This window comes from Musa acuminata, chromosome BXJ1-2, assembly GCF_036884655.1.
Source record: "Musa acuminata AAA Group cultivar baxijiao chromosome BXJ1-2, Cavendish_Baxijiao_AAA, whole genome shotgun sequence".
Classification (NCBI taxonomy): Eukaryota; Viridiplantae; Streptophyta; class Magnoliopsida; order Zingiberales; family Musaceae; genus Musa; species Musa acuminata.
Window position 1 is genome coordinate 5,805,182 of NC_088328.1, and position 25,308 is coordinate 5,830,489.

Below are 25,308 nucleotides of genomic sequence, written 5' to 3' on the forward strand. Positions count from 1 at the left end.
ATACCACAATGTCACGGACTTAGCTGGAATTGCCTAAGCCGTAAGGCACCCTTGCGGCCAAGATGCGAACTTAGCTTGCGTTGCCTAAGTCGCGAAGCACCCTTGCACCAACTTCTCGAACTTAACTGGGATTGCCTAAGTCTTGACGCGCCCTTGCGATATGCGTCCGCAAAGGTCAACCAATTTGTAACCTCACTCAGTTCCCGAAGGACTTGTAAAAGATAAAGTTGATTAGTTCGAAGAACGAGCGACGGACAAGTCCCGACGTCTCGTGAAGAGGGAAGCTTTACAAGCAATTCAGCGAGCATCTTGCGTGCAAGAGAGAAAACAGAGAAAGGAGGAAAACAAGGACTTTAAAGGGTTGAACGAACAGCTGCAAGTCCATAAACAGCTGCTTACCGGGTGCCGGGAGAAAGGCAAGTTCCCATCAAGAAAACGTGCGAACTTATGAAGATTGTTCAACGCCCGACACTATACCAAAGCCCCATCCCCCATGGTGCCACCCGGGTGGTTCCAGGGTGCTGAGATGGCTGACGTTTCGCGCGCAACAGTGGGCTGCAGAAAACAACCCGTGGCACACGAAAACGGAGCCATTTTGGGCTGTTTTGCTCGGTGCGGTGAGCGGTCGCACTGTAACGCTGCAACTTGTTCGAACTTACATTTTTACAAGCAAAAGACCACAAAACATGCTGCCAAGCATCTATACATGTAAACAAAAGCGACGAACGGTTCGTTGAACAAAGTTGTTGCGGGTGCGCGCCGACCGTTCGTGACAGCCCAACCCTGCTGTAGGCATGGATTACCGTACTGCTCACTACAGTATGAAAGGGCAGTATGTATCTGTTCAAGAGCTAGCCGAGACATGGACCAACCTGTACACAAGAAACAGAAGGCGTACCAATTGGTTCACCTCATATATCACCTGATGCAGTTGGGGCCGTTTTGGGTTTACAAAAGCCCCTCCACCCTCTTTCACTTACTCACTCTCATCCTTACTCTCTTTCTCACTCTTTCTCCCTCATTCTCACTCTCATTAAACTTGCTTAATCCCTCTAGCCAATAATTAGTGGGAATCAACCACTTGAACCGGAAAAGGATGGAAACTCAAGGTCATATGAGGTTCGTCTCTAATTGAAGGTACTTTAGCTTCACCCTATGCTTTCTTTATCATGTCATTTAATTACTGTAAGGAATATTGGTATTCTTAATTAATTAGTGACTAGTAATTAATTAAGACCTAATTAGAGGTATCTAAAATGAATTATCTTAGATTGAACATGTATTGACTTCTTATTTGCCAAGTTATTCTACCATGTTTAATGGGTAATTAGAGACTTATTATTGAATGACTAGGTACCAAATTTAATTTATATATCAATAAATAAGAAAAAAAAAACCCTGAGATAGGGTTTTCTTAATTTTGGCTCATTTTTCGGTCCTTTTTCGATTAATACGTATTGTGTACTAACACATGATACACCAATACTAACCAAAGAGCACCTGGTTGGCATAATACGGTGAACCAAGGCTCCTTTGCAATCTAGGAGACCTAGTTTCAAGTCACGAAAACTGCCTCTTCAAATATTTAAAGGTAAGGTTGCATAAATTGATCCTCTTCAATTTCCGCATTGGTGGGACCCTCATGCACTGAGTATGAGCTTATTTTTGCATCTCCTGCTATTGCTGCTTGGACTGCTCCTCTTGTAGGAGAGAGGTGTAGGTATTGATGTTTGGAGGCAATCTAAAAGCTATTTTGGCTAAAGCATTTCACTAACACTTTAACTGACGCATGAGAGATTTTTGAAGGTCATGGGATCTAAAATGATGATGTCTTGTGTTGCAAAATTCCCATAGCAAAAAATTTTTCATCATATGTGAGCTCTCTCTTGCTCTTTGCACTATAGGTTATTGTGACATATGAATACTAACCATACAAACACGTGGTGTGGTGCCAATCTGGCTGCTACCATTATCAATTCCAGAACGAGACTTTAATCCTTGTTCCAAAGTGCCAAAATATACTCTTCATAATGCCCTTTATCCTATTAACCTTATTTAAGAACAACAAATGTGATTCAAATGACAAGAGAAAGGTTTTGAAACATATAAATGTGTGTAGTAGAATCTACAGCAACATTAAGTACCATTTGCATACATAAGCACCTTAAATCTAATTTGATCATGTTCTACTGGTCTTAGAACATGGATGCATATCTCTATTCTGTTTTTTTGTTTCAGTAGGAATATACAAATGAAACTAATAAATATGGAACCCAAGTAGTGGCTTCAGGAAAATAAGCATATTCTACAAATTTTCTCGTAAAAAAAAAATAAAGAGTTGAATTATTATTACACGAGAAATGATATCATTTTGAAGTTAATAGTAAAATGCATTTTTCTCTTCAAAGCAATTGGACTTATACCAACCTGACAACGGCATTGTGTACGAGGACCAACTTGTCTCGCTTCATCTGTAGAGACAACTTGACTGCCCCGCTCTTGTGTTTCCCACCACTCATCCATATTTTGAGTAAGTGGCTCGGCAATCACATTGAAATGTCTGTCCCTCTGTGACTGATGAGAATCAATATCATCAACAAAGCCTTTCATCTGCATATCTTGAACAGGATGTTCAACTTTGGTTTTCCTAAAAGAAAATGGTTGGTTTTGGCTAGTTCTATTTGGATGGTCTAAAAGATCACAAGTATTGTCCAACTCATTATTTGCACTTCCATTAGGCACTGCTAGTCCATCAGGTTCTTGTGGTAATAGAAGGGGGATGTCTTGACATGATGAACGGGAGGAGAGTGAACCCAGCTTTTTAGTATCCTTTTGACTGACATCTTGTTCACTACTCTGCACATTAATTTCTCTACCTTTTCCCATGTAATGTGGAATAACCATGTGATGCTGAGGCATCAACAATGGAATTGCCTGCTCATTTGGAGCTTTATTTCTCTACAAAACAAAAAAGGTTTAGGGAAAGCATCTAGAAGAAGGGATGACTAAAAGAAACGAAATTAGCTTCTTAGAGAATGAAGCAACCTTCGCATAATTCCAGCGCTGAACAAAATGTCTTGCCACATCACGACATGGTGGCCCCCAAAGAGCACACTGGACATCATGCCAAGGCATGCGAGGATATTTTCCACGGTCCAATTCATCTTTCATGGTGTCTTCCCAAGAATTTGGTTCAGATTCCCTCATTCAAATAGAAAAACCACAAGATAGATTTAGGAAAAAAACACAAGATAGATTTAGGAAAAAAACACTGTAAACCTATTATTTTATTATCTTTGGTAATATGAGGTCAATTTATTGAGGTTGAGATTCAAAGGTACCTGGGATTATAGTAGTCCTTGCCAGGCCATATTAGGGGAGGAAAATCACCAACTTTGTGTTCATGGTTGTCATAGCGACCAAAACACAGATCAAGCCCTCCAATGAAGCATATTTGATTATCAACAATAACAATTTTCTCATGATGAGACCTGGTTTTGAACATTATCCAGCATGAAACTCAACTGCATCAGAATATTCATAATCAACAAGATAAGGAGTTTCGTACCATAGATAAACACCAGTAGAAAAATGATCTGGATAGCGTAGAACTTTTACATTCTCATGAATGTTAAGCAATCTTCTCTTACTATATTCACTGTTTATTTTTAAAGCAAGAGCGACCTCTTTGTAGAGAAGAATGTGAATCTGCATATTTTTGGAGGTCAATGTTGTCAATCAAACACAGCCAAAGACATCATGCACTTTGCAAATTGTCCTAAATGAAAATTATATTCCAAAAAATATGAAAGACATAAGGTTACAGATTTAAGAAACAATTATAAATTTTTTATTCTAGCAAAAATAAAAGCTGTTTTATGCCTCGTACTCAGCGAAGAATTTCGAGCACATAAATTTAGGAATGCACCTACACGTTAAGGAATCATTCTCTCCCAACACCTGGAACTAGACATGTAGATAAACAAACCAGAAAAAGGTAAAGAGCCTATATAATGTCAAGATCCAATTCCATATAAGCATAATAAGGCCTCCACCCTATATGCAAGTAAGAAAAATGCATAAGCTAGGTAAAATAAATGCTAGACCAACATAAAGATTAAAAGGTGATTCAATGTTTATTAGAAAATAGAGGATGGTCTTCAGGAGCAAGTCTCTATGACTACAATATCTAGGAGGGTTAGGTTTATGCAGCCCTATGGCTACATGAAGGACACAAGATACAATCTCATAAAACAGCATTTTCATACATGAAGGCTCACCCTCTATAGTCTATAGACTCTATACTTCTATTTTTTATACAAAATCTTTTTGTTATTGAAAAGATATTGTATGTCTGTGGGTAACACTAATCATAGTGATCTAAATGGCTCAAACGGCCAGGACTCCATCAATTCTTAAATGTTTGGAAGGACCAAAGAGTCTAACATGGTGATCATTATTAGATGCAGTTTGTTTAATTTTAATATGGATGCTAGGTACTAATGGTTGTAAAGTATGGATCACAAATTACCAGAATATATCAACCAACCATCTGTAGTCATTTTCAATTTTCTACACACAACTGACTCAGAAGACTACGAACTGTCTGAATGTTGTACAATTATCTTGATTTCTTGATGTATTCTCTTATAACACTTCTAGATTTTTCTTATCAATGATTGCTTGAGAGAAACATATACAGGATGATGCACTCCTCATCATAGATAGCCTGGTGGGGACACAGGCCATGACTGTGAGGTTGACTATAAGTAGAAATTCTCTTCCATTCTTCCAGATTCATTCCGCTTGCATTGGCATCAGGTAAGGTATGATGCAGGGAAATGGATAAGGGATATTTAAGTGATACGATTCATGCTTACTTGTACGGTTAATTTTTGAAAAAAGGAAAAACAAGGCAATGATACATACTTCAAGTATATGGAAGATTTATGATGTTATAATGCAAATTTTTCAAACCCAAGCCAGATCAGTCCAGTGTTCTACTTAATTCTGGTATTGAACTACAGAGCAAGACCAACTTAAAGAACCAAGTGGGGCCATTTTTAAAGAAAACAATGGTTAGATTTACATTTTTAAATTGGGGAATTCAGTGATTTAAAAAGGCGCTCGGGCGCTCGCCTAGGCGCTCGGGCGAGGCGAGGCGAGGCCCGAGCGCCTCGCTTCATTTCCAAGCGGCGCGCTTCAAAGAGGAGTCGCCTAGACGCTCACTCGAGCCTAGGCGTCGGGCGCTTCGGGCAAGCGCCTGGGTTAAACCAGGCGACCGAACCAGCGGTTTAGGTCTGGTTCGGTCTCTGGTTCTTTAGTTGGTTCAATCGAACCAACTAAAGCACCGATATCAGCGCGACTTCCCCAACCCTAACCCTGCTCGTCGTTCACGCTGCTCGCTGCCGCTGTCGCCGCTCCCGCTGCCGCTGCCATTGTTGCCGCTTGCCGCTGCCGCTGCCACTGTCGCTGCTCGTTGCTCCCGCTCCGGCAGCCGCCGCCACTACTCGCTGCTGTCGCTACCTCTGTCGCCGCTCCCGCTCCCGCTGCTCGCTGCTACCGTTGCCACTGCTGCTGCCACTATCGTCGCTCGCCGTTGCCACTGCCGCTACCGCTACTGCTCCCGCTTTTCTCAGCACCCTCGATCTTCCCTTACACTCTTCTCTTCTCTTTCGCTTCTCTTCTTTCGAAATCGAAAGTATACTGTTATACTGTATACTGTTAACACTATATTGTTAATTGTATACAGTATAACACTATTATTTTGATTTTAATACTATTAATTTTAATATTATTAATTTTTAGCGCCTCACTTTGCTCGGGCGAGCGACTAGGCGATCGCTTAGCGCCTCGGGCATTTTTGGACCGTGGCGCCTTTTGGTGCCTAGCATTTTTTAAATCACTGGGGGAATTAGAAGATCCTTTTCTCAGCAAAGAACACACATCCGCAAGTCAAGATCCAAATTAAGCCTCGAGCTAAAATTTGAATTAAGATCTTGGTAGCTCCTAAAAGTAAGGTCTGCCATACCGAAGCGTACCGCCCATACCGGGCGGTACGTACCGGTCCGACAGGTTACCGGTACGCGGACCGTCCGGTACCGCTACAATGCTACAGTACTATACTATAGCACTACTACAGTATAAAAAAAGTATAAAATTATTCGGTACACCAGGGTGTACCGCTCGGTATGCCCTGATATACCGCCCGATACACTAGTACCATACCGTACCGAGCCCAAGTCAAAACGCCGGTACGGTACGGTACGGCGAACCTTGCCTAAAACCATGGTTCGCCTTATTGGTCAGTACCGATATACCGACTAGTTGTCAGTACAGTAAATACTGAGTTATACCAAGCCGTACCAAGCATATCAACATACAGTACATGAGAAAGTACTAATGTACCATACATAATGATTCCCTGTCAGACCGATACATACTGCCTGTATCGAGTGGTACGCTACGATACAACGAACCTTAACTAAAAGCATCACAAATTAAGAACCAAATTTTACCCTCTCTATTGTTTTGTTTATCACACTTCACTTTTTCTTTTCCTTCCTCCTCACTTGGAGTTATTTTTCCCTTAAAAAAAGGAGCTCAGTAAGGTGTTAAACCTATCAATTTAATTTACGAGTGGTAGCTATTATGGATCAACTTTTTTCATCTCTGGTGCATACATTATGAAAAGATTTATCTTGGAGATGTCTAACTAATTATCCAAGGTTCACAATTTTATATATTGATACTATACCAATCAGGGTTCAAATTGGTATGGTACCAGTTCATATCAATGTACCAAGTGTCAGTATGCTAGTACGTAATAAGTTTCAGATTAAGCCTAAAAATGACTAAAAAAGATTGTAGAGCTGAAAAAAGAAAATACCCAGTATGGGGCCTGCACCATCCTATACCTAGCGGTACAGGCCATTACCAGGTTTATTGAGTGATAAAGGTCTTGTACCTTCATTTGACAATTTTGATCTTAGGCTACAAAACTATAACAATAATTTTGGACCATATACAAGGGCAAAAGGGGAACCTAACAACAACACCCATCTCCTTTCTCAAACTCGTCGAATCAACCTCTTCCACTAGCTAATCAAGTCATGCTTCTAGCTTCAGTAAAGTTTCTCAAATCTGACTATACTACAAAATAAAAGGAGATTGCAAAAATTGAACATGCAGAAGGTCCTAACAAAAAATTCGACCTTCCTAAGGTGCATTTTTAGTCCCTAGAGATCAAGGATTGCAATTTTGTACCATGTACCATATCGATCCCTATTTGGACTAGTATGAATCTGCTGGAACTGGTGTATCGACAGTCGATACACTGGTACATACCGATATTTCAAAAGTTTAGAAGGAAAATCAGTCAAAAATTAGAAAAAAAAAACCCCTATCTTACGTATCGGTATTTTGAAGTTTTGGCTAGACAATCAGTCAAAAATTAGAAAAAACCCTATTTCAGGTTCTTTCTCATATTTTCTTGGTTTATACAATCAAATTAAATAAGAATAAAGTAATTCTAAGCTATAAAACAATAGATTGAATTGCTTAGTGACCAAGGATCAAAGGTATAAATTCTATCTTTATAGACTGAAGAAGAATTTTGTTGCACGGTCCTCCATCTAATAGAATTAAGTTGCTTCCCTTGGATTGAAGTGTCCCCAAACTTGTAAAGAAAGAGCAGAGAGGTCAGTTTAGGTGTCAAAACTCTAAGATATGCACAAAATAAAATATTGAGATAACCAAACTGAATGACAAGAGTATATGACGTGGATCAGGGTCCTTGAACGTTTGATGTTATATGTCAATATTGTAAGTCTGTGGAACTCAGACTTGGACTACTCCCATGATCGATTATACTGGTAAATGGTGTGCCATTTGAAGTATCAATGTGGTAAAAGTGTGGTAAGTGATTGTGGCATGTAAGGCTGCAGAGTTCGATCACACTAGAGCTATGACTAAACTGCTGTGGTGTAAGATCGACCTGACTCCAAAAAGAAAACCAACTATCATTATACATATATTGGCCATGAGATCCTCCATAATATAAAGGCTATAAATCAGTGTCAACATCATAGAGGCTCTATCGCATCTCCACAAACTCATCAACTGTCTTTCCCTTTTCTTTATCCTTGCACATGGATCCTCAGCTCCATGATATCCCATATCCTGAATCTGAGTAGTCGGAACAATCGATTGGTCACCACCATTGCCATCCTGAGATTTAATCCCTCTTTTATCCAAATCAACCTCCCCTAATCGTCAATTAGGGAGCTTAAGTGTGTTTAACTCAAAACCCAAGAGAGAATGAGATTGAGAGAGAGTGAAAGTGAGAGTGAAAGGAGGAAGGGAGGCAGCAAATGGGGATTAAATAAGCCCCAAAGTGTTGCCAATGGTCAAATTGATGAGTCAACTTGACCTTTGGCTAGTGGTACCAGATGAAATCTCACCGTTACTGACTTGCGCCAATCGGTAATGGATGAAATTCAACTATCTCGAGTGGTACAAATGGTGTACTAGGCTATCACGGACAAAGTTGTAAATAGGGTGTTCGATGTAATGCTCGCGTATGTCTGTGTCTTTCAGCTTTGTTCATACTTTGCACAGCATGTAGAGGACTTGCAGTTGGTTTGGCAACCCCATTTTGGTTGGCTTTTGTAGCTGTTTCAAGCTTATAAATGCAGGTTGTGTGCAGTCATCACGCAGAGGAAAAACTGCCTAGAAATAGGCCATCCAAGTAGTCATTTGGGGGTTTTCTAGCTCCGCAGAGTGGTGCGGAGCGTCAACCAGCACAGCACCCAGGAGTTACCCAAGTGGCATATAGCTGGATGAGCCTTTAGGGCAGTGTCTAGGGTTGGTTCGCTATCTTGTTCTACAGTAATGTCATGTGGGCACTTGTGGGGACTTTTGGCTATGGTAGACCACCTTGGATTCTTTGTCGCGCAACCGTTTAGAGCTTATAAAATATATGTTTGTAATTTGCATTGTCTATCAAGTGATTGCTGAAATGGTTGCTTGTGGATCCCGAGTTAAATGTTTTCTCTAACCCGTCTTCTCTTTTGCAGCTCCTTAAGGGATCAAGAGGATTCGAGGAAATTGACCCTTTGTGGACGGACACGCAAGGGTGTCGCACAATTTAAGTAAAGCCAATTAAGTCTGTGACAGATTGTATCAGAGTGAGAAAAGCACACTTAGATAAGCGAGCATCCGAGATTGGTATTCAAAGGAATGACCAACCCTTCGTGTGAGAGGCACCATAAGGACAAGCTAGCTAGGAAGAACGCGTAGCGCACAAAGGTTGGGATGACTGAATTCAAGCTATAGCTCAACGTTAGCAACCAAATTTGACAATGCTCAAGGTAAGCGAGGCGCTTGGCAAAGGATAAGACTGTGCATGGTGGGAGGGGTTGTTCAACGACCGAAAAAATTTTGTAAAGCTCAAAGAGGTGAAGGGAATTGCTAACTCGAAGAATTCAATACTCATGCAAGGGCTTGTATGCGGACGATGGACTATCTATGATCATCCCAAGGTGACTGAAACTAAATGCCATGGAGCATTAAAACTTTCTCTTCGGCATGGGAAGGATACTTCTGTAAGAGGCTGAAGTGTGCAGCAAATTCAGCATGTTGCTAGGCCTTAAGGGGCACAGCAAGGGCTATATTGGGGAAGAGTTGTAATCTAGCAAGTACGTTCCCGGGGGCGGAACAGTGCACGGTTTATTCAGCAAGGTGGAGTAGTCCAAGGGGATGGTAGTCTCTGAAACTTCTAGAGAGAAGAATACAAAGAGAAAAGTTACTCCAATAGGACAGATATCCAAGAGAGATAAGTCCCAGTTCTTTAGAGGGAGAATCATGTGCCACCGACCGCATAAGTTGAGGAGGGGTATCTCAAGACAACAACTCTAAAAAGCTTAACGAACTAAGCAATCGATGAGGAGTTGTTGCATAATCTTGAATGAGAATGCGTCAGTGGACGCATTACAAGATCAAATAGGGGAGCAACCCAAGGCAACACCAAACGAAGGCACACTTAATGTTGATATAGTGATAAGACTCAATGGAGAGCTGACCTGTGGAATGGTGGGCGTGAGGTCCACCATCAACTCAATGCAAACCGATAAGCGGAGCAACTTGGGTGAAACTTGGTGAAGTGCCCAAGCCTCAAGAAGGGAGTCGATATAGAAGACGAAATATAGAGTGGAGGCACAAAGCTTTCCTTAGACAAAGCTCAAGGACATGAACTCTTGCAAAGGCAAGAGCGGGATCATGTCATTCTATGGGCCTCTCGTTCTGATGGAGCAGACTTAACCTGCATTATGCCAAAGTTGAAGGGAACTTCGAGGCACATGCACCTTATCTCGACAAAGTATTTGACAAAGGAACTAAGGCGACTCAACTTGCAGAGGCGAAGTTAGGGTCAAAAAACCTTGATACGGGGCAAGAGGATGTGGAGGTAGGTACTCTTAAAGAATATGTCATAGTATTGTCATTCAAGTTGTCGCGAAGGAAACGATGCACAATAGAGATTGTGCTAGGGGGCAGAGGCCTAGGATCCAAACAATGGTACACCAATTTCAGAAAAGTCAGTAGACTTCGAGAGCTGCTAGGCGATGGACTATCCTAGAGCTGCACTTCGTCCAGGTGCGACCCAAGAGCAGGTGAACGAAAGTTGATTGCCAAAGGAACGAACACAATCGGAGGTGGCAAAGGCCCTGCAATATACTAGCATAGGCCACACATGGAGAGATTACAGTCTGAGTTCATCCCACAATAATCAAGATACAATGGAGACGTCATTAGGAGGCGACATGGTGCAACGAATCGTGGTGGAACGGTTCGAGGCAATACGACGCACACGAGAGAACTCCCGCAAAGGACTAGATCATATAAAGGTATGATTAAGAGCTACTAGGAGCTCCACTTCGATGAACAACACGATGACAAAAAGGGCTATGGATTCAAGGAGTGAATACCATAGTACCATAGAGGTGGGTCTTCTATGCATGCATCAAATTTTGTATCGAATGAAAGCCTTGGTTATCGGCATATGGGGGTTGTGTACCACCGAGGGAGAATTTCAAGTGCAAGTACTAGTAGTCCCATGGGGGAACTTGATCATACAGAGGTATAATCAGAGCGGTTGGAAAGTTGGACTACTCTAGAGCCCATATTCGCTTAAGGGAGCTTGGCAAATCAAAGAACAAAGCCGAATAAACGAACGTTGCTACCAAGGAAACAAAAGAGAACAGAATCGACACAAGCCCTATAACATAACGGCAGAGACCATGCATGGGAGTTGTAGTCTATCATTTCATCGACCAAAGGGAACTACTCAAACAACACAAAGGTATTAAAGCAGGTGGTCGAAAGGGGCAAGGAAGCAACGACAGGTTTAGAGGGCCTTAGCTATCCAAAACCAAGCATCAGTTAGAATAGAGATGGACTTAGAGGAGTGTCACGGTGCCATAGAGGCAGATATACCGATCGCAAAGGAATGGATGCAGATGCGAGGCGACAGATAGTAGGGCCATGGGCGTGGCAACGCCATGGTCTCCCATGGTCTCATAGAGACGAGACTTCCGTGGAGTCATCAATCCCTTGCTCTTATGGAGAGAGAGAGCTCAGTCGTGAAAGCAGCTAAAGAGGTGGAGAATACAGAGGTAAACTCCAAGTACCGAGACAAGACTGAAAGGTAGATGCCAAAAAACTTTGTATTTCGTAAGACCAGTGTCAATGGGCTTATCATCAAAATAACTGAAAGTAGGAGACTTTGGGTCAATGCAAGAGTGCTCGACCAAGGAATGAAGTAGGCAGTACACCGTGTTATACCTTTTCTACTCAAAGGAGTAGGCGACAAAAATAATGGAGAAGATGGTACAATCCCAGAGGCGACCAAAAATATTAGAGACTTGCTCTAAATCGGGGCAAAATTTTGCTTTTTTTGGGTAAAACTTCTTGCATTCTAGAAGTTTGATGGCAATAAGAAGGCGAATCGCAAAATCTATGGAAAGAGTGCAAACACTTTGGGTGCTTCAGAAGTATAAGCAAAAAGCAAGCGAAGGCCAATAATCGACTCGTTACATAGAGTACAACCCACAAAGAGGCGAGCGAAGTCAAGTAACCTTTGTTTTCTCAACTCTTAAGAGAATAGGCAAAACTGAGTACCCCCAGTTCTCTTATTTATTTAGTAAAGAAACTATGTACATGTTCAAAGACTCTTCGAAGAAAATGGAAGACGACAATTGTTAAATCCTCACCAATGGTGATTGGTGCTACCGAGAGTAGACTGTTCGCTTCATTTTCCAATAGAATGTCAATCGAAAATGGAAGTGATACGAACCTACTTGAAGGCAACAAATAAGTAAAAGAGGAATCTATAGACCTTCGAAATTTCAAAGTCAGCAAGGCGATGCTCGTTAACGCTCCAACAAGCATCCACCCAGTTCAAGCGACGTGCGACGTTTGAGAGACTAGTGTACAACAAGGAAGGTCTTTTCCTTCATTTGAAGGATCCATAGGAACCAATAAGAATCCATATAACTCGACCGACCTAACACCAGACTGGGAGAAATTGGCGACTTGAAGCAGCGTGGTGAATTAAAGTTCGACTACTCAACAACAATGACGAAGAGCAGTTGAGACCCAAGAGGCCCATTGCAACTAGAGCAGAAGATTAAAGATTCAACAAAGACGACGAGATGCAGCATTCGCAAAGGCTTTAACGAGGATGTTGAAGGAATAAGTGGGGAGAATATCATAGACAAAGCTATAAACAAGGTGGTCGATGTAATGCTCGTGTATGTCCGTGTCTTTTGGTTTTTTTTACATTTTCACAGCATGTAGAGGGCATGCAGTAGGTTTAGCAGCCCCATTTTGGTTTATTTTTATGGTTGTTTCAGGCTTGCAAACGTAGGCTGCATGCCCTGTACATGCTTTCCACAGCATGTAGAGGACATACAGTAGGTTTAGCAGCCCTATTTTGGTTGACTTTTGTGGTTGTTTCAGGCTTGCAAACGTAGGTTGTATGCAATCGTCGCGCAAAGGCAAAACTACATAGATATAGGCCAACTAGGCAACCATTTTAGGGGTTTTTTAGCTCCACAAAGTGGTGCGGAATGTCAACCAGCATAACACCCAAGAGCTACCCGAGTAGCACATGGCTAGATATGCCTTTGCAGTAGTGTCTCGGGTTGGTTTGCTATCTTGTTCCGCAGCAATGTCATGTGGGCACTTGTAGGGACTTTTGGGAATAGCGAACCACCTTGGACCCTTTTGTTACGGACTTAGCTGGTTTTGCCTAAGTCGTGCGGCACCCTTGCGTGTTCGTCCGCAAAGGTCAGCCTCCTCGAAGCCTCCCACGGTCCCATAGAACCCACAAAAGATAGAACGGGTTAGAGAAAACACCTCATTCGGGATCCACAAGCAAACATTCCAGGAAACACTTCATAGACAATGCAAATTACAAACAGACTTTACAAGCTCTAAACAGTTGCACAACAAAGGGTTAAAATGGTCCATTACAGACCGAAAATCTCTTATAAGTGTCCACATGACACAACCTTAATTTACAAGCCTAAAGCGGCCACCAACCCTACTAAAATGGGACTATTAAGCTTTCGGTCGTCCCTCTACATGCTGTACAAAGCATGAACATACCAAAAGACACGGACATACATAAGCATTACATCAAACATCCTGTTTCGAAGTTTATCCGCCTCTGCGGTACCATGGCCTTCACTCCTTGAATCCATAGCCCTTCTTACCATCGTGTTGTTCACCGAAGTGGAGCTTCCAGTAGCTCTCGATCATACCTCCGTATGATCTAGTCTCTCACGGGACAATGTCGTGTGTATCACATTGCCACGAACTGTTCCACCACGATCCGCTGCATCATGTCGCTTCCTGGTGACATCTCCATTGCATTCTGATCCTTGTGGGATGAACTCGAATTGTGATCCCTTCATGTGTGGCCTCTGTCAATACATCGCAGGGTCTCTTCTACGTTCGATTTTGTTCGCTCCTTTGGCAATTGACCTTCATCCACCCACTCTTGGGTCACACCTAGATGAAGCACCGCTCTAGGACAGTCTGTCGCCTTGCCGCAATTAGTGCACCATTGTCTGGATCCTGGGCCTCTGCCCCTACCAGCACAATCTTCGCCGTGCACCGCTTTCTTCATGGCAACTTGAATGGCAACACTATGGCATATTCTTCAAGAGTACCCGCCTTTGCGTCCTCTTGCCCTGTGCTAAGGCCTTCTGAACCCAATTTCGCCTCCGCAAATTGAGTCGCCTTAGTTCCTCTATCAAATGCTTTTCTGAGATAAAGTGCATGTGCCCAGAAGCTCCCTTCGTCTTTGGGCACCATGCAATATGAGTCTGCTCCGTCAGAATGAAGGACCCATGGAACAACATGATCCTGCTCTTGCCTCTGCAAGAGTTCATGTCCTTGACCTCTGTCCAAGGAAAGCACTGTGCCTCCGCTCCATGTTCCCTCTTCTATGCTAGCTCCCTTCATGTGGCTTGGGTACTTCGCCAAGTTACACCCAAGTTGCTCCGCTCCTCGTTTTTGCATTGAGTTGATGGTGGCCCTCGTGCCCACCATTCCACGGGTCAGCCCTCCCTTGAGTCTGATCTCCATATCGACTCCAAGTGTGCCTTCATTTGTGTTGCTTTGGGTCGCTCCCCCACTTGATCTCGTAATGCATCCACCAATGCATTCTCTCAAGCGAGAGCATGCGATGACTCCTCGCCGCTTGCTCGGTCCATTGAGCTTCGTGGAGTTGTTGTTTGTTAAGGTACTCCTCCTCAACATGTGAGGTCCGTCTCACATGATTCTCCCTCTAGAGAGCTGGGACTTATCCCTCCTAGATAATTGTCTTGTTGAAGCAACATCTCTCTTCGTTTCGGAGACCACCATCCCCTTGGACTACTCCGATTTGCTGAACAAACTATGCATTGTTCTGCCTCCTGCAAACGCACTTGCTAGATTGCGACTCCACGTCAATATAGCCTCCGCTGCACCATTCAAGGCCAAGCAACATGCTGAACTCATTGCACACTTCAGCCTCCTACGGACGTATCCTTCACATGCCGAAGAGAAAGTTTCAATGCTCCATGGCACCGAGTTTCGATCGCCTTGGGATGGCCGCAAATATTCCATCGTCCACATAGAAGCCTATGTATGAGTACCAAATTCTTTGAGTTAATAATTCCCCTCACCTCTATGAGCTTTGCACAACTCTTTCGGTCGCTGAGCAACTCATTCCACCTTGCATGGTCTCATCCTTTACCAAGTGCCTCGCTTGCCTTGAGCACCATCAAGTATTGTTGTCAACGTTGAGCCGTAGCTCAAAATCAGCCATCCCACCCTTTGTGCGCTCCACATTCTTCCAAGCTTGCCTGTTCTCGTGGTGCCTCTTACGCGAAGGGTTGGCCATTCCTCTGAATGCCAATCTCAGATGCCCGCTCCTTCGAGCGACTCTTTTCCCTACATCTTCATGCCCGTTTTCCCCCAAATGGTCGCGCGTGTGCTGACTGTCCTCAACACAGACCCGCTAGGTCACCCACGTTTGCATGCTAAGTGTTTCTATGAGTGCTTGTCCCGCTCTGATACCATCTGTCACAGACTTAGCTGGTTTTGCCTAAGTCGTGCGGCACCCTTGTGTATCCGTCCGCAAAGGTCAGCCTCCCCGAAGCCTCCCACGGTCCCTTAGGACCCACAAAAGAGAGAACGGGTTAGAGAAAACGCCTCATTCGGGATCCACAAGCAAACATTCCAAGAAACACTTCATAGACAATGCAAATTACAAACAGACTTTACAAGCTCTGAACAGTTTTGTTGTGTTAAAATGGTCCATTACAGACCGAAAATCTCTCACAAGTGTCCACATGACACAAAGCATAAACATACCAAAAGACACGGACATACATAAGCATTACATCAAACATCCTGTTTCGAAGTTTGTCCGTGACACATTGTCAGAGCTTGCGAAGTATATATTTGTAATTTGCATTGCCTATCAAATGTTTGCTAAAATGACTGCGTGTGGATCCCGAATTAAATGCTTCCTCTAACCTGTCTTCTCTTTTGTAAGTCCTTAAGGGACTATAAGAGGTTTCAGGTAGGCTGACCCTTTGAGGACGAACATGCAAGGGTGCAGCATAACTTAGGCAAAACAGCTAAGTCCATGACAAGGCGGTACCGATTAGACCATGTCTGAAGACTTTGAATCATCTGGTACAACCTTGTTTTATGCACCGATAGTTAATTGGGCTGTTAACTACGGTAACTTCGTATCGTGCAACCCAAAATTATAGTCCTTGCTAGAGATGCCTATTTAAACCCTTCATGCAATCAAAGGTGGGATCGATCACAAAAGTGGCCAATGCATCAAATTAAGTATAACATATCATTGAGCCAGCTTCAGCAATCATGTGATCTTCAAAACCATTCTCCAATAGGTGATAGTAATAATAATCCAGCCATATTGGGTCACCACTACCTTCAGAATAAGGCTTCAACATGACCAATCAATCGGTGAGGGTGGACACAGATCCTAAACCTGGATTACCCAATTGAAATTCTCATTCTAACCACCTACAAAGCCATATTGTAAAGGACCACTTGTGTTGGTATTCAGGTAGGTTGCACATATTCTTCAAGTTCCTAAAACAACATTCATTTCTCATACAAATTTCTGACTCATGGATAAGTATTGAATTTTGAATATGGATCCCAAAAGAATAAGTGGAACAAAAGTACAAGTCTATGGTCAAATAAATAACTTATGGGAGCCTTTATCATATTCATCAAGAATTAATAATAAAAGAAAATATCCGCTCTAAGCAAGGTTTTAAGAACTAAATTTCACCTATATTTGGTGAAGCTCTTGGGAAAACCCACAAATGCACCGGTATGTACTGGAGAAAGGCCTCAATGTTGAGGAAATCAGCATAATTTATAAGATCTCTGATAATGGGCCTAAACCCTAAACTAGAGTAATCTGTCCCTCACCGAAACCATATTAGCTTACTTGCAGGTTTATGAGAGGCTGGCAAAAAGAAGATGGGGTAAGAATTGCATGCCATAAAAGGGCATGCTACACTTAGAAGATTTGGACATGCATTGTGCTAAGTCATGGCAGCAATGCCAAAACCAGTTTTTGGCTAGTGGCATCAAAAGAGTTTGCTGAACATAGTACAGTTCATTCCATGCTAGAAAATTATCGACATGTCTTCATGACACAAATAACGAAAAAACTTAAGTTGGAGATGATGTCGAGGAGTCGATAGTCCCATCTACATAATTTGAAGATGGTGCATGAACCGAGGAGCAATATTTTACACATACCATCCAAGATTCAGATCATAGAGCTCGACAAGAAACTAGTCAAATTTATAAACAGAAGGGGAAGGGGAAGGTACTAGATGAATTTGAGCAGATGTGACAACCTACATGACATAAACACAGAGGGAAGCTCATCGTATTAATAGTCGTCGTATTATGGAGAATCTTATGGCCAATAGCAATACGGTGATAGTTAGTCATACTTCTCCAAACAGTAGTATGGTGATCGATCTTATGATATAGAACAATAAATCAATGACGAAAGTAGTTCTGACATTCTCCATGTTCCATGCCAATACATGTCACAATTATCCTTGCTTGAGAAGCTGCCTCGCACACATGTGATTCACGACGATTAGACTATGACCATCACCACATTGATACACCAATGTCATACAGTGTATCGATATACTATATCACGGAATCATTTTTAAAATTGGGTCCGACAAACATATCAAATTGATATACAAATACATAGGATCGAGGACCTCGATCCACCACCCATGGAGTCTTATCATTCCTTTTGATAGTAAAACCAAGTATACCCATTGGTTGAATACTTAATTCATTTGAATCTTAAAATTTAAATTATTTAAAAGATAATCTAATAATTCAAATTATTTCTTTGTATTCAATATTAATAGAAGGAAGGCTTGAAACGTACCACAAAGCTACTCCTCAAAGCCTAGAAAAGATATGTCATCGTTTCCAACTTAAAAACCCTAATCCAACTTTTTTTTATTTTTAGGAATTTTTTGAGCTATTTTTGGTAATTTTACCATATCGTTAGTACGCCCAAGCAAACCGACATACGATATCTCGATATGCCATAGTACATACCATACCAATAGTTGGTCGGTACATTGGTACAAACCAATAAAGAAATCCTTTATATATATGTATATGTATGTATGTATGTATATATGTGTGTATATATATATGTATATATGTATATATATATGTATGTATTTGTATCTATACATATATATATGTATGTATATATATATATGTATGTATATATATATATGTATGTATATAAACATATATATATGTATATATACATATACATGTATATATATGTGACATATATATACATGTATATATATATATACATATATATACATATATATACATATATATATATATACACATATATATATATATATATATGTATATAAACATATATATGTATATATATGTATATTTATGTATATATATACATACATATATATACACATATATATATATAATTGAATCGAACTATATAATATAATATGATATATTTATATTTAATTGATCCAAACCAAACCACTAAATATGAGTCGGATCCACGTACCGATTCATGTATTGACCAATAAATACTGATTCACATCAGAACCAGTAAATACCGGTCCATACATATCGATCTCATCCAAAAGGAGTTTAACTGCTATAGGCATGCTAAGTGGATTGAACTATCAATTTAAGTTTATGTAAGTTAAATAAGGCTGATGTTCATCCCTTTTTAAAAGTTGATCTACTAGCATAACAAACCATCTGATGTACCATCCAGACTTGAAGCTTGCAAACATAATCACTCGTAGTTCATATTTAGAATATTTAGAAAATCAGTTAAGCTGTGCCAACATGTAGTTACAAAGTCTTTGTTTACAAATTAGAGAACCAAGTAGATATCTTAGAGCTAAAAAAAACACTACACAATATTTTGAACAAATTACAATTTACCATTTTTTTCTAGCCCGTCCTTTATGATTCTTATAAGTTATAATCATATAGTTGCACATATATGATCCAGAAAATGAGATATTGGACGTACACGCTTGCATGGGTCAGATCATGCATGTGCAAACTGCAAAATTAGCACATACCAAACAACGCCAAATAAACCTTTTGACACTTAAAGCATATTTAAATATCATGCAAAATCTATGGACAAGAAAAGCTAAACTTAATAAAATAGGTTGATGATTAACACAGGCCTTTCTTCCAACCAGGTGGGATCGGATCCTTCCCTAACATTTAGCTGTAATAAGGGAAATATTCTCAAATAACTCAAGGTTGATAGTTGATGCATGCATAATATAATGGACATAAAGCTTATAAAAAATGACTGGACCTCCAAAGAGAAAATATAATACGATCAAAGGAAGAAAGGATATGAAAAGAATGATACTAATGCATGAAAGCAATATGCAATCTCATTATGAGACAAATCAAAATAGTTTGTGGCAGAGAAGGAACTACCAAAGAGCCACTAGTTTAAGAGAGCATGTCATAGAGCTTGCAGAATTCCAATGCATGAAATTTTAAAGACAAATGAGATAAGAACAGGCCAAGACAGCTACCAACAAGGCAAGACTAGAGGTAAATGACAATTTTAGCATTCAGTAAAGACAAGAACCAAGAATGATGTAACCCAAGCATGCTGATGTAAGATTTAAAGCAATGCAGCTGAATGAGGGAAAAGCACATGCATACTTGAATATTACAACAAAAGAGTTATTAATAGATGCAAAAGCTATTATGTAGGTGAACATATCAACCATACTATTATGAACTTGTGAGAGCGTGGTTGAACAAAGATCAAATTATAGTTCAGAGTTGGAATGCAATTAAAGAGGTCCCAATGGTTAAACTGAGTCAATTTGACTGATGGAATCTGGTACCAATCAAGATCCGACTGTTACGGACTTGTGCTGGTCGATAATGGTCGAATTTCAACCGTATTAGATGGTACAAAGGGTGTATCACCCAGTATGCCTTATATTGGGTCTGAACTGACCACTTTGACCCTGTTTCAGGTAGCAGCAGCTGACCGGAGCAGTAAATATCCGTGATTCCATATTGTGCCACCCGGAAGTCATTCCATGGTAATGCAACATACCCGAAAACCAGATCAGTATTATGCCAGAAAGATCAATCAAGAAAGCGAATTTCTTGAACAACTGATTAAGGATCAATAGAAGAGATTGACATTTTCCCTTCTCTACAACAAGCATATGCACTAGTAGTTATTGAACAAGCCTGTATTTGCATAGTCATTGATGAACCTATGATTAAATCCAATAAGGTCAGAGATTCTAAGCCACTGTACCATAATATGTTAACATTTTTTTCAAATGACCTACAAATGATAGCATATTACCCAGATATCATGCTGTTCTTTTACATATAAAATACAACCACAATAACAACAGGCAATAATATCCCAACAATTTGGGGTCAGCTACAATGGTTTCTTCTCCCCATTCTCTGTATAGAAAAATGTCTTTGGTTTAGATAGGATCAATCAAATCCAAAATGACAATCATGGGACATACATATCCACCCGAATGGTTTACAGTTGATAAAATAAGGGCAAAGAGAAGATAGTAGGTAGCTTTCAGCAATGGGAGAAAACTTACATGAGATTGAGTCGGATAGGGCAACAGAATCAAGGCAATAGTTTGTTCTTGTTCACGAAATATGAAGCTTCATGAAGCTCATAGCACCAGTATAATTATGAAAGTTGCAAGTCTATTGCTACATAATTGTTACAGTCATATTTGCCATAGTTTACTTTTATCAATATTTTGTCATATTGGTATCCACATCCGTACCCATTAAAATATTTCTTATTTGCTTGCTAGAGCAACAAAAGATGAAAAATTGAAGTTCTTTGAAAAACTAATTGACAAAAATTATGAATTAAAGAAGTATGGAGGATGAGTTTATTTAAATTGACGGTGCTACTTGCTTCCAAAAAATTGAAGGTGCTATAGACAGGAAAGAATGACCAAAGAGGGAGGAAAACAAAGATAAAACAAGGCTTTCATAGATTCTTCATGGAGGGATGCAATAATCATTAGTCTAATGGACCACCAAAATCTCATAAAATATTGCAGATCATTCATAGAAGTCAAAATATGAGCACCAATAAAGGAAACCTAACAAAATTTTCTAGATGACATCCCAAATGAAGAAACAAATAGAGATTTTTCTCAACAAAGATATTTCAGTAGATAATACCTGAACACCTTGCTTAGCTTTTGCCTCTAACATAGCATCAAGTCGTGAAGACCCATGAACACTAAATGGCCGTCGGAGATACAATTCTGGGCACAACCACCAACCAGTAATGAATATCTGCAATGGACTTCCAATCAACTTAGGATTCTGAACTTCAGATCAACATGCCATCTATTAGTGATTAGCATTATTTTCTATGAACCTTATGTACCTCGGATTTTGCTTCTTCAATTGAAGAAGCAATTGCTCCAAAAGCAGCTTCGCCATCAATGAACCATTGAACAAAACTATCATCGTCAGTTAGACCTCTTGGTGGTGCAAAGGAACCAAAGCGGTGCGGATAACACCAACCCTCTGGAGGCCTTAACCCAGCATCATTTATTGCAGCAACCCAATCTTTAACCTTTGCATTACTTCTAGTCCGTATCTTTACTGTCCGGTTCCCACAAGATATCTTGAGAAACATTTTTTATTAAACATTAGATGAGTTCTAAATTTATAAAGTATAATAAAAAAAATTCTAAGCTAATAATGAAGATTGGAACAGATGATAGGAAGTGAATTAAATTTCCAAATTACAATCATTTAAGTACTTATATTATAGAAAATGACAATATATATTATTTCTGATCAAATCACTCCAGAAATAATTCGATAATATGATTAGGCAATAACAAGATAACAACATAATTCGTGGCAAGGCCTAATTTTAGCCAAACATGTGACGATTAAGCATGATAAACAAACGATGCATATATTTAACAAGCCATAAGAAAATTGCAATATAGCCACACAAGAAGAAGATGAACCCATGGCATTTAAATTGACAAAAAAAGATAAAAAAAATAAAATATTCTATTCTTCCATTCATTTACTTGTTTGCCTTGAGATGCCCAGTAGTCATCTAGACCAGTTTTCACTTTTACAACATCAATTCACTTTTGTCCAACTAGAATACTATAAACCAGATACATTTAATAGCAACCAAATAATTAGGACATCAAATTTGATGCAACACAGAAGCCATGATGCAAAGAGTTTAGATTTGTTTTTCTTTTCAAGGTTTTCAGGAGCTAAATCTTAATTTGGTTGAGGATTTGCCATAAGATTTAAAACTATGAGCATTCCAGATAGTGCAAAAAAAGAAAAAGATTCTGAGATTACATTTTTATTTTTTTATTGAAATGGGCCAAAATCAGCCATGATTGGCTGGAATGTAAGAATAGACATCACAAATTATCTAGACTATTTGGATTGGTTGATTCGACCAACAACCAAAAAGATGAGGTTGTCAGGATCGGGCTCAACTGATCCTAATACCAAGTGACAGGCAAGGATTGAGATAGGTTGAACTCATAAGCCATATTTAAGGATTTCTCTACAGCACATATTGCCCTATATGTAACATTACAGTATTAAATTTAGTCATCAAGTTGGTGCCTTTTCAAGATCTATTAGATTTTCACATTTTGCCAACCAATTTCTAGTCCAGATATATCTAGTTCTTCGAACACTATATAATGCAAGGTCTTATTTATAGATTGAAGCAAGAGGACATCTAGTATCACTCGTAGCATGACAAAAAGCATAATAATGTAGAGCAAATCATTTTATCATAGGATATAACTCATGGAGAAACTTGCCCCAAGTTGTAGCATCAAGAGGGTCTAGAGGCACCTTTTTATAGTTTGCAAGATCAAAATCAGATTTAATACAATGATTACCATTCTAAGATACAAATAAAATCAACATATAAAAGACAGAAAATGTGTAGAGTATAACAATAAAAAAATAGAATAATTGTTGAAAAATATTTACTAAATGTAGTAAATAACTTCTGTATATCAAAACAAAAATGAACCTTTGTGGTTTTGCAAAGAACGACAGATCTAATTATAATACTTAAGCTTCTCGAATTACCATGCAAGTCAACTGATAAGTAATGTAAAGATAAATAAAGAAAAACTTTGTTCAAAGATAGTGCCAATAGAATTCAAAATTGATAGTGAATATTGTTATATTTTATTTCACCAACATAACATATCATTTATCTTCCCCTTTCCTTTTCCGATATCCTTTCCAATCTGCTTAACAATGGTTGAAAGATATAGAAAGCTATTCATTCAAAGCAATACGGAGAACATTTCCTATTCATCTTTCAGTCTCCAATATTTCATCTATCTTGTTGTTTCATCTCATCATTATCTTCTAATTCAATCTTTGATCCATGGTATGCAATTTTAAATGGTACTGCCCGGTACGGGCGGTACGTACCACTCCGATGGCATACCGGTACGTGGACCGCCAGCTACCGGACGGACCGTGCTACAGTACTACAGTAATACAGTATAGCAGTGCTACAATTGTACACTGTAGAGTACTACAGTGCTACAGTAAGAGGAAATAGCTCGGTAAGCCCTAGTATACCGTTGGGTACGCCATGGTGTACCACTCGGTACGCCGGTACCATACCATACCGAGCCAACCTCGAAATACCGGTACGGTATTGTATTGCATACCTTGCATTGATCATCTTGTTGTTCCTTTTATCGTCTTCTAAAGGGAAAAAAAACACAATTCTTTTTGTTTGTATTTTCACATATTGATGAACTCTTTATCTTTCTTTTACCTTTTCTAAACTAACATCATGAAAAGGAAAAACTACATATAAATACCAAGAGGTAGAGGGACAGAAGGAAATGAGGGACGAAGACAAGTACAACGAGGAAGAGAACCAGTAGAACCAACAATCATACAAGAGAACAGGGTTAACAAGGTCAACACATTCCAAAGTTAGCTCATACAAAAGCTCATTTTCATTAACACTGAGAACCATGAGCAATGTGAAATTTATAGTTCTTCGTTGCCTCTTACCCCTAATCTCTTTCATTTCTTTCCCACATTATAAGAATTTTGAATGGCAAGAGAAAGATATTCTATGTCATCCATTAGGTAGTTTAAGCCTGCACAGTTATATAAGGTAGGGTAGATTACATGAAACCAGATTCATGAATAGAACTATAAGTCGTCCTATATGCAAGGTTCGCAATACCGTACCGTACCGGTATTTCGACCTGGGCTCGGTACCGGTACGGTACGGTATACCGAGCGGTATACCTAGGTGTACTGAGCGGTACACCCAGGTGTGCCGAGTACTGTAGTACTGCTACAGTGCTACAGTGCACTCGGACCGGTAACAGACGGTCCGCGTACCGACAATCTGTCGGACCGGTACATACCGCCCGTACCGGGCGGTACAGTTCGGTACGACAGACCCTGCCCATATGGGTTAGCTTAGAAGTACAATAGTCTCATACAAATAAATTATGAGAGATTGAATGTTACTAAAGACTATAGAGGACAAAATTGTTCAAATCATCCATATACCTTCAAGATACATGGAAAAGGAAATAAAATGTCAAAAAATCTCCTTGATTATTTTGATGTAAAGAGAACCTCTAGTTAACTATGGTCTCCTCATGTAAATTTGATTTGACAATAAACTCAACCAGATCACATAAAGTTTAAAGTTAATATTAGCCAAAAATTTGTACCACCCTAAGGGAGACTCTGTCTTATGCATCAAAGTGATATCAAACAGAAAATTTAAATTTTTATAGCGAAACAGGAATGAGGGATGAATTTGAGTGATCTTACTTGAAAGCCAAAACGCAGAGGATTCCGTTCCTTGGTCTCTTTTGCTAAAAGAACTCTGCCTTCCCCATTTCCGTCTGAAGATGGCAGTACATCAAAAACAATTATATCCAAAAGATTTGTGTCAAAAGGATCTTCAAGCAAAGCCAAGAATCCAGGTTTCAGTACAGCCCAGACCTGTAAATGATTTTAGGTTAATTCATTTCACCAATAAGTCATGTATATGGGAAAATCAACCTTAAACAAGAAATGCTTTCACATAGTATGAACAAAAAGAAAAATGCA

The 25,308-nt window shown here is 39.9% G+C and overlaps 1 protein-coding gene across 6 annotated transcripts in view; it reads right to left on the reverse strand.

The window, feature by feature from the left end:
* Positions 1-25,308, reverse strand: part of LOC135595316 (phospholipase D zeta 1-like) — a 75,962-nt gene that overhangs the window by 42,093 nt on the left and 8,561 nt on the right. For all 6 annotated transcript variants that reach the window (XR_010480348.1, XR_010480349.1, XR_010480350.1 and 3 more), the window contains 7 exons: positions 25,027-25,200; positions 21,581-21,823; positions 21,370-21,486; positions 3,569-3,708; positions 3,342-3,491; positions 3,046-3,202; positions 2,428-2,958 (listed from right to left, as the gene is read on the reverse strand). Coding sequence is in view for 3 of the 6 variants with exons in the window: in XM_065086079.1 (XP_064942151.1) it covers positions 2,428-2,958; positions 3,046-3,202; positions 3,342-3,491; positions 3,569-3,708; positions 21,370-21,486; positions 21,581-21,823; positions 25,027-25,200 (1,512 nt within the window). In the remaining 3 variants the exon portion in view is untranslated. The remainder of the gene's footprint in view (positions 1-2,427; positions 2,959-3,045; positions 3,203-3,341; positions 3,492-3,568; positions 3,709-21,369; positions 21,487-21,580; positions 21,824-25,026; positions 25,201-25,308) is intronic.